Source organism: Pantherophis guttatus, chromosome 4, assembly GCF_059756535.1.
Source record: "Pantherophis guttatus breed Tessera chromosome 4, ASM5975653v1, whole genome shotgun sequence".
Lineage (NCBI taxonomy): Eukaryota > Metazoa > Chordata > Lepidosauria > Squamata > Colubridae > Pantherophis > Pantherophis guttatus.
Window position 1 is genome coordinate 27,888,679 of NC_142066.1, and position 9,779 is coordinate 27,898,457.

The 9,779-nt window shown below is 41.1% G+C and overlaps 1 protein-coding gene across 1 annotated transcript; it reads left to right on the forward strand.

The window, feature by feature from the left end:
• The first annotated feature begins 2,190 nt into the window (after positions 1–2,190).
• RPL18 (ribosomal protein L18) lies at positions 2,191–8,970 on the forward strand. Its single transcript, XM_034419545.2, has 7 exons — positions 2,191–2,448; positions 3,769–3,855; positions 4,371–4,478; positions 5,053–5,151; positions 5,888–6,011; positions 6,123–6,192; positions 8,833–8,970. The coding sequence occupies exons 1-7, from the start codon at positions 2,446–2,448 to the stop codon at positions 8,906–8,908; spliced, it is 567 nt and encodes a 188-aa protein (XP_034275436.1). The 5' UTR covers positions 2,191–2,445; the 3' UTR covers positions 8,909–8,970.
• Positions 8,971–9,779: the final 809 nt, after the last annotated feature.

Here is a 9,779-nt window from a genome sequence, read left to right on the forward strand (position 1 = left end):
TTATCTAGGCTGATGAATTCACAATCAAGTAATTCCGGATGGTAAATAAATATTTTATTCACAGAAGTCAGTCATGCATGCACATAGCAACAAGGGCACTTAAAACAACACTGAACACCAAGGAAAAGATATATTGTCAAGACAAACAACAGAAATTAGGCGTACTAAAGATCAGGTGATGGAACAGGCAACTGCTGACTAACAAATCTTAGAGGCATAATACTCATATATCACCATTAATACTTAAAGCAGTAGTGGGTTCCACTTACCTTCACTACTGGTTTGGAATCGGGAGCACGCACGCGTTTGCTTCGCTCGTGGCCCATCTACACATGCACAGAACCTTCTGTTCATGTGCAGAGCGTCTGTGATGATGTCCGGGTGGGTGGGTGGAGCCTTCCGCCACCTCCATTACTGGTTCACCGGGGCGAACCGATAGAAACCCATCACTGACTTAAAGGAATGTGGTGATAGAAAAGTGGTGGGTATTATGGGCCCTGTTGCAAATAGTCAGTGTTGAAAGAAAGACAGATGGCTGTATCTAATGAATATGTCTAATGAGAGTCAGTTTGGTCTAGTGCGGGTGTCAGCAACCCACGGCTCCGGAGCCACATGCAACTCTTTGGGCTCTCTGTTGTGGCTCCGTTGGCTGAACCCACCACTGGCTGACCCTGCCCCACCCCTCACCCTCCCCTCCCAGTCACTCCTCGCTTGAGAAGATAAGGGTGACGGCAAGGGATGGAGAAGTGGTCGGGGCTGATTCTCCAGCACCTCATCTTTTTCTGGAGCTTCTTCCAGCCCTTGGTCCTGGGCGTGCCTCCGGTGCTTGGGGAGACGTGCAACCTGCTCTCCACCCCAAGACACTGGCTCGACCTGGCTGCGACCAGCGCCAGCCTCACTAACACGAGGGCTGGCAGGGTGGGAATGGAATCTGGGAGGATGGAACGATGGAAAGGGGGATGGGTCTGCAGCACCCAGCTGTGGCTTTAAGAAGCTCAGGGCAGTGGGAAAAGGGGGCTGGCCCCACTGAACCTCGCACACCCACCCCAGGGGTCAGGCTTGGAGAAAGCCAGAGCACCCTTGCCAAAGACGCTCATCAGCAGGTCAACCTGCCTGCCCCTCACACCTTTGCTGCACTTTGGCCGAGCCCGGCCATTCGCTTGAAGAGGATCTCCCTGCTCGTGCATGCCCTCCCAGCCCTGTGACAGCCAGCCAGGGGTTCACGAGAGAAGGGCGAGGAGGAAGAGGAGGGTTGTCAGAGCCTTAGTGCAGGAGCAAAGCGACTCTGTTCTTGCCTTCGTGCAACATTTGTGCTCAAAGCAGCTTTCGCCTCCTGCTGCCTCCTGGGCTGGAGCTCACGCCCACTGCACTCAGCTGAAGAGTTCCTTAGCTGGGGAACATGGCAAAGCGATGGTCAGAGCCTTAACGCAGGAGTGAAGCAGCCCTATGTGTGTGTTTGCTGCTTTGCTATTTATAAAAAAATAAAGGCAGGAAATAAATATAAACTCATGCTTTTGCCTGCTTTATCTGAAAGTAACAACCTGGTGTATGGCAGAAATATAAAAGTAAGTTGAAAGCCAGGTAAATGAGATGTGTAAGAAGTATAACAGTCAGAATGAGTGAATGAATGCTGAATGAACCTACTCTAAATCAAAAGGAGTACAGCAAGTGGTTTGGTGGTGATAAAAAAAAAAGAGCATGAATTATGTAATTGGAAAAATACATTTTTGAAGATGAAAGAGAAGACCAAGGCTATCATGGTGGAATTAGAATTTATCATATTCTGGAAAACTACAGAAATCTGCAATGCTTAGGTATGTTTAGGTAAACATAGACACAGAGAGGAAGAGATACAGAGAGGAAGAGATACAGAGAGGGAGGGGGTTACTTAAAAAATATTAGATCTTTTTAGAATATTTGTCTGAAAATCCATTTTGATTTTTGGCTATAGTATATTAACATAGTTGTTCTCTTACAATGAAAATATAGAAGACAGAAAAATAGATTTTAATTATTTATTTCCCTTTCCTTTCCTAGCTTTAATTGGGAAGGCGGGTTACTATGTCTTATACCTTTTCTGCTTTTTTGATTGTTGCTTTTCCAAAAAAGGGTGATATGCATGTAGGTTCATCCCATAAAGTTTCAATGAAAGCAACACTATCAGGCTCATCGATCATAAATTAAGTTTTCATCCGGCATCGAACGGTTACTTATCTCTCTAACGAGATGTAATAAATCAGAAAGTTAACCCGGAAGCTTGGTTTCTTAACAAAGGAATGTCGCTCTACATCTGCCTTACGTTACGTGCGCGGTCTTAACATTACCATAGAGAGGTAGAATTGCCCGGGTTTCCTTTTCCCGGGCTCATTCTTTCGTTCCCATAGTTCTTTGCGCGTCAGCAGCCTTTTCCGGTCCCTTTTTTTTTCCGCTGGTGCCGACGCCACCATGGTAAGGGTTGAGAGGGATGGATGCGGGGCTGTTGAATCGGTTATAATCTTCTCCGGGGAAGCCGCCTGAAGAGCAGGTTGTGTCGTGCTAGTAAAGAGGGAAGCATAAAAATCCTGGAGGCCCAGGATTGAACCCCGATACTAGGGAGGCCTGCCCGCAGAGGGCGGTTGTAGTTGCAGGATGGAGTTCGGGCCTTAAAAAAAGCACCCAGTTTGCTGGCGCTCCTAAAGATAGGTCAGAGAAAGAGGCCCGAACACGCGTGCGCGCAACAAGCTAGGGTTGAAGTCTTAAAATTTCATCTCGTTACTTTGGTTATAATAAAGTAACGTTTGATGAAAAACGGGGAGTCTAATGTCACTGTTTTTCATACTTACGACTGTTGCAGCATTCTGGTGGCCAAGTGATGAAAATTGGCAACAGATTCATATTTATGACGGTTGCAATGTCCTGGGTTCATATAATCCTCTTTTGTGACCTTCTGATACACTAAGACAAGGGGGAAGTCAGATTCACTTAGCAACTCTATTACTAGCTTAACAGCAATGATTCACTTAATGATGATGGCAAGAAATATCATAAAATGGGGCAAAACTAACAGCTATCTCACTTTGCAACAGAAATTTTTGGCTCAATTTTGGTCAATAAGTTGAGGCCTACAAGTATAGGGAAGTAAACTAATGCTCTCAGAGTCTTGAGATTTTTCATAGACTAGATATAACCTTCCATGTCAGAAGCACCAAAAGGCTTCTGTGCTTCGGATCAGGATCAGCCAAGCTAAACTCTTACTTGTTTAACTCTTACTTATAAACAGAAGCTTATATAATAAATATAATGCCAAAATACAGGTAATCCTTGATTTATGGCCACAACTGAGCCCAGAATTTCTGTTGTTAAATGCCACATTTGTTATGTTTGTATTGACCCATTTTACCACCTTTCTTGCCACAGTTGATGAGTGAATCACTGCAGTTGGTAAACTAGTAACCCAGTTGTTAAGTGAATTTGGCTTCCGCATTGACTTTGCTTGTGAGAAGGTCACAGACATGATCTTGGGACACAGCAATGGTCATAAATACGAACCAGTTGCCAAGCATCTGAATTTTGATCGCATGATCATGGGGATATGATATAAAGGTGGTAAGTGTGAAAAATTGACATAACTCACTTTTTTCAGTGCTGTTGTAACTGAACAGTCATTAAATGAATGGTTGAAAGTCGGGGACTACCTGTATAAAGAAACAAGATATCTTTTTATTTGTCAGGGAAAGGGTATATATGAGATATTTCCACTAACTTGAATATTTCTCTTATTTGTACCAGGGAATTGATATTCGCCACAACAAGGACCGTAAGGTTCGGCGTAAGGAGCCCAAGAGTCAGGATATTTATCTTCGTCTCTTAGTCAAGGTGAGAGCCAAGTTTTGCATTTACCCAAAGAAGTGTAAAGATACATGGGTATTTTTTTGGGGGGGGGGTCGGTGAAGTACACTTGACAGCAGTGTGCTGTATGTATAAATGTTCTAGGTGTCATCATTGATCACTTTTGCACAATATGATACTCAGTTTCTTGGAATCCATTAACAGTATTTAGATTTAATTTTAGACCATTTATTGCTTGAATCTATATTGGTATATACAGGGTAACTCAGGGTATGCTTATGCAATTAAATATTCCAGCTTTGTCTCCTCTCAGTCCCGCATTTTGCTTCATTGGGTAGCCTGGGCAGTAACCTGTTTCATAATGATCCAGGTGATATTAGGAGATAGTGGGCTGTACTTTGTGGTGATATTTGAGGAAAGGCTAGCCTTTATTTGCAAAGGTCTTGTATTAAATAAGGTGGGCTATAAAATGCTCTGGATTTGAGGCAGGGAGAGAGAATAATGTTGGAGTATATTTGGAGGTTTAATTTCCACCTTCTCAGCTCTACAGATTCCTGGCTCGCCGGACCAATGCCAAATTCAACAAGGTGATACTGAAACGGCTATTCATGAGCCGCACCAACCGGCCTCCATTGTCCGTGTCTCGCTTGGTAAGTGCAGAGTCTTCAATTCTCTATTGCTTTTCTCTTTCTTCTTTGTCCTTCAGTTACCCCTCAGTTTTAGTTTTTTCTCTCTCTTTGCTTTGTCGTTGCCATTGTTCTTTTCCTGTTAAAGGAACAGGTGGTGCCACCTCTGCTATGGCTTTGACCAAATGGAGAAAAAAGAAAAGAAGAATGAAAGTTGATATCAGTGATGACCTGAAGAGGAGAACCGTAGTAATTTTTCCAACAGAACAGAATATTAGTAACTGGTGGTGGTTTCTGAGCTCAGTTTCTCTGTAGACGTTTCATTATCCAACTAGAAATGTCAGCAGGAAAATGATGCTCAGAGAGCACAGCAACATTCCCCTCCTGATTAGCAATAGCACTGAGACTTATATACTGCTTCACAGTAGTTTTACAGCCCTCTCTAAGCAGTTTGCAGAGTCAGCATATTGCCCCCAACAATCTGTTAGGGTAGTTTGTAGCTAAAAGTAATGCTGTTAAAGGACCAATGAAACATCTGTTGATAAAGGCAAATTGGTCAGGACTTGCATGCTAACTTGATCACTCTTTTACTCTCTAGATCCGTAAAATGAAGCTCCAAGGGCGGGAAAACAAAACTGCTGTTGTGGTGGGAACAGTGACAGATGATGTTCGCATCCAGGAAATTCCCAAACTGAAGGTATCCTGACTGGTGGGAGACTAAACTCTTCAGATGGGAGGAGATGTAGAGCAAGGCGACGGATTTCTTGACAGTTCAGATTTCATAAACTAGAGGAAAATGCTATATATAGGAGTGTACAGTAAATACAGAATTATATGCAAAAAAATCTCTTCAGTAAATATTTATAGTATAAATTATCCATCTGAAGAACACCTGAATTGAGTTTGATGAACCATTGATCAAAGCTTTGCGCTTGAGAAAGAGAATGCTTGTTTTTTAGATAAACAGCTCCTGGTTCTATCCAAAGCAGAAATGCAATTTTTATGAGTGCTTTTCTTAATATTTTTAATATTCTTAACCTTAGCTTCCTGACTAATCATGGAGTTGTCTCATTGTAGTCAATTGATTAAAGGTATTTGATTCCTAGTTACAACAGCTGAGATGTAGGTGAGGTAAATAGAAATGTCTTCTATCATTTTTGTGAGTTCAATTCCTATCTGTTACGACAATGGAAACAGTAAAAAAAATGTTATTCATGTGCACAAGATTGTCTGCCATTTTATTTGTATGCAAAATAATCTAGCATGAATACATAAAATCCTTTTCTGCAGGCAACATGGTCTCATATTTTCCAAATGTGGATAAGCCAGTTTGGAGTAGCAGTTAAGACACCATGCTAGAAACCTGCCTGTGCTTGCCTTTTTTTATTTTTGAGGATTCTCAGGTTGCAAACTGGTTTTTTCCTCTTCCCTAGATTTGTGCCCTCAGAGTCACACAGGGAGCCCGCCGACGCGTCCTGAAAGCTGGAGGCCAGATCATGACTTTTGACCAGTTAGCCATGGCTGCCCCTAAGGGCCAGGGAACTGTTTTACTTTCTGGTGAGTCAGGAGAGAACATTACACTTTCCTGAGTTGTGAAGCTTTTATTGGTCTTTGTGCTGCTGATGTCTCAGCCTGACTGAAAGATCTCTCTGAACTTGCCTTCTGCAGGACCCAGAAAGGCCCGCCAAGTTTATCGGCATTTTGGCAAAGCTCCTGGCACCCCCCACAGCCACACTAAGTGAGTATTCCAGACCATTAGGTTTTCTTCTGGGCATTCTGCTCTTACCCTATTTTATTTCTGATTTTCAAAATCATACAGAGGTTCAAAATCATGACCTCTTTATAAAAGACTTAATTTGAGCAGAATTTATGCTTTTGCTCATTACTTATTCTTCTGCATTAGCACTTTTGGTTTCTAAGTGTCCAGGTAGTCCTTATCACCACAATTGAACCCAAAATTTTGCTAAGTGAGACAGTTAAGTGAGTTTTGCCCCATTTGTTAAGTGAATTTGTTTTGCCACATTTGTTAAGTGAATCATTGCAGTTGTTAGAAACACAGTTGCTAAGTGAATCTGGCTTCCCCATTGACTTTGCTGGTCACTGTCACAAAAGGTGATCACATGAAAACCCTGGGACATTGCAACCCTCATATATACCTGCCAGTTGCCAAGCGTCCAAATTCTGATCATATGACCATGGGAATACTGCAACAGTGACAACTGGCCATAAGTCACTTTTTTCAGTGCCGTTATTACTGAACGGTCACTAAACAAATGACTGTAAGTAGGACTAGCTCTAATGCTTGCTTCTCCTGATCTGGCTCACTCTCTTTCTGATGCTTTTCGTCCACCTTGTTTGGAAAGCATTGAAAAGAGATACACAGCAAAATGGGGAAGCAGAAATAAGTGTCTTCGAGGCCATGCAGCAGCAGTGCCTTCTGGAAGGGAGGGGGGGGGACTATTTTTCCTGCGTAACTGCAAGGTTCATGGTACTTCTGGAACAGTCAGTAATACTGCTGTGTGTACACCACATCCGGGAGCAGCCACTATGGGTCAGTTGTGTTGACTGAAAGGCAGGGCTGTTTAAAGGAGGGATGCTTTGTGAAGTGCTGTTTTCAGATTTTCAAGGAAATCTGAACTCACAAAATGCTTCAATGGTTGTCCTGGAAAGGTCAGTTAACCTAATGCTCTAGAGCAGGGGTCTCCAGCCTTGGACCACCTTAAGACTTGTGGTCTTAAAGTCCACAAGTCTTAAAGTTGCCAAGGTCGAAGACCCCTGCTCTAGGGTGATGCTTTGTAATTGGAAGGCATTTTCAAAGTTTCCCTGAATGATTAAATATACTAGGAAAATTTGAGAAAGTGCACAAGTTGATTTCTCGTAGAATGGCATCACAAGAATATTTCTTAGGTCTTGGATATACAGCTAGTACTCCACTTACAACCGGTTGCTGAATGACCATTTGAAATTACAAGTTTGTAAAGCACTTCTGGCTAACAAAAGATGGTGCGCCAACATGTGTAGGGTCATGTGACTATTTCAGGTGATTAGCAATCAGTTTGTTTTTATAACTGGTTGCGCTGTTCCAGTGACATGACCATGATTTGCTATATTTTTTGCCAGTTTCTCGTCCAAAAAATACCCATTCAGAAGAATGGTTTCACACTTATGACCACGAGGTTTGCATAACAGCTGCAGATCCGCCTAATGACTGTCACAAAAAGATGTGTAAAATCGTGTCCAGTCACTTGGCACCTTAACTTAACCATCCTAATGACTTATGACTGGAAATCCAGTCTCAATTACAGCAATAAGTTGAACGTCATAAATGCAGTCATGTGACTGTTGGCATGATGTTTTATGACAGCCAGAAGTGCTTTACAAACTTGTAATTTCAAATGATCATTCAGCAACCAGTGTAAATTGAGGACTACTTGTAGAACAGTTGTTCATCCTTAAGATTTTTACAGTGTTATCACTGAGAAATTTGCTCTTAAAATGAGAGCTGAAGATTTTTGCTCAGTTGATAGAAAAAATAATAGGTACCTGAATGGAGAAGTCTGCCTTAAATTCCTGAGAAAACATTGGGTTCTGTAATTTACCTCACCAAATTATTAGATAAACTAAAGCTTTAATCCTCTGCTCATATTTTTCTTTGGGGAAAACGTTTGCACTCTATGGGATTAATACCAGAATAGACATGCTCAGGACTAAGTTGAAAGAGATATTTTTGTCTCTTCATCTTTGAATCTCGGTATATTTTTAGATCATCTCAGAAAATGTTAATGAATCTTCCAGCTTTGCTGGAAAGTAGGATGGAAACTTTGATACGTTTACATACACCAGTGTTCCTATATCTGTATATTTTGCAGTAACTTTAAAAAGAGGTGCATAACATGACTTGAAAATCTATGACTTGCAATTACTTGTTTCCTGTAATATATTAAGGGATTTTTTCCCAAGCTTAACAAGTGGAAAAATGGATTGTGCTTTGTAATATCTGCAGCCATTGAACCATCTCAATTTATTAACAGGTTTAGGCTGCAATTCTTATATAATTTTCCATGATCTATTGGCTCATTGTTTTGGGAGTAAGAAAAATCTTACTGAACACTTATTCTTGGGATTAGAGGAATTTTTAAAGGCTAAAAATTAAACAATTTAAAAGCTAGAAACTATAGCTACTTGTTTTTCCACTTAAGAGAGAATCCTGTTGGATTAGGGAGCTGAAGAAAAGTGACTGGAAATAGGAAGCCATATTTTGTTGGGGGGGGGGGGTTGAAGTTCAAAACACGTGTTTTTGTCCCCTGCATAAAAATGGGATGCAACAATAGGCCATTTATTTAAAAAAAACAAAACTTTTTTCCCCCTCTCTTTCCAGGCCATATGTCCGATCCAAGGGGCGGAAATTTGAACGAGCTCGAGGTCGCCGTGCCAGTCGAGGCTACAAAAACTAGAATGTTTGATAAAAAATGTAATTCCCAATATGAGCCAATTAAAATTTTTTCGCTCAAATTAATATTCTGACAGTGTCAGTTTGTTTTGCTGAGAGTTCAGCAGGCAAAGGTCTTGTTGAATCACAACAGAATTTGAGATTTCACTTTAAAACACATTCTTCTCCCAAGGAATCCTTACCTTCTGTAATTAATAACTTACCATATGAGTGGTATTTATTGTAAGGAGCTTATGTTGGCTAGTTAAAGACCAGATAAGCATGATAAAAGTGGCACTTTGGTAGTTCGGAAAACCTTCAATAAATTTCAGAGCATAGAGATTTCCTTGGAAGACTTTTTAAAGAAAATAGAAATAACTGACCAACCTAGTCTTTAAGCACTAATTTGTGCCATTGGTGACCCAGAATTAGAGGTATCTGAAACTCAATGTGAAAGAACAGATTGAAAAAAAAAAAGGAATGAAATTTATCACGCTTGAACCTGGAAGCTAAATCTGTTTGCTTTAAAAGGAACAAGATGATAAAAAGACAGAGAACCAGTTTGGAATACTGGTTAAGGTACCAGGCTAGAAACAAACGACTGAGTTCTAGGCCTGTCTTGGATAGGAAGCTAGCTGATAACCTGGGACCAGCTACTCTCTCAGCCCTAGGAAAAATGCAGTGTCAAACTACTGAAAACGTAAAGAAAACCGTAGGGATTTGTCTAGGCAGTTACCAATAGTTAAAATTGACACACACAAAAAAAGAGAGATAAAAACCAAACCAGTCCCCAAAAATTTTTAGGAAGGAAACTGGAAAGCATGACAAACATCAACAATTCAGGAAAGCAATTTGGGGAAGGTTTTGAAATAAAATTATTGGATTGCTGGACTGGG

Excerpts from the sequence above, each read along its gene's own strand:
- RPL18 (XM_034419545.2), top strand. Across the intron at positions 4,479-5,052 it reads CATTGTCCGTGTCTCGCTTG|ATCCGTAAAATGAAGCTCCA; the intron begins GTAAGTGCAGAG and ends TTTACTCTCTAG. Across the intron at positions 6,012-6,122 it reads GGGAACTGTTTTACTTTCTG|GACCCAGAAAGGCCCGCCAA; the intron begins GTGAGTCAGGAG and ends TGCCTTCTGCAG.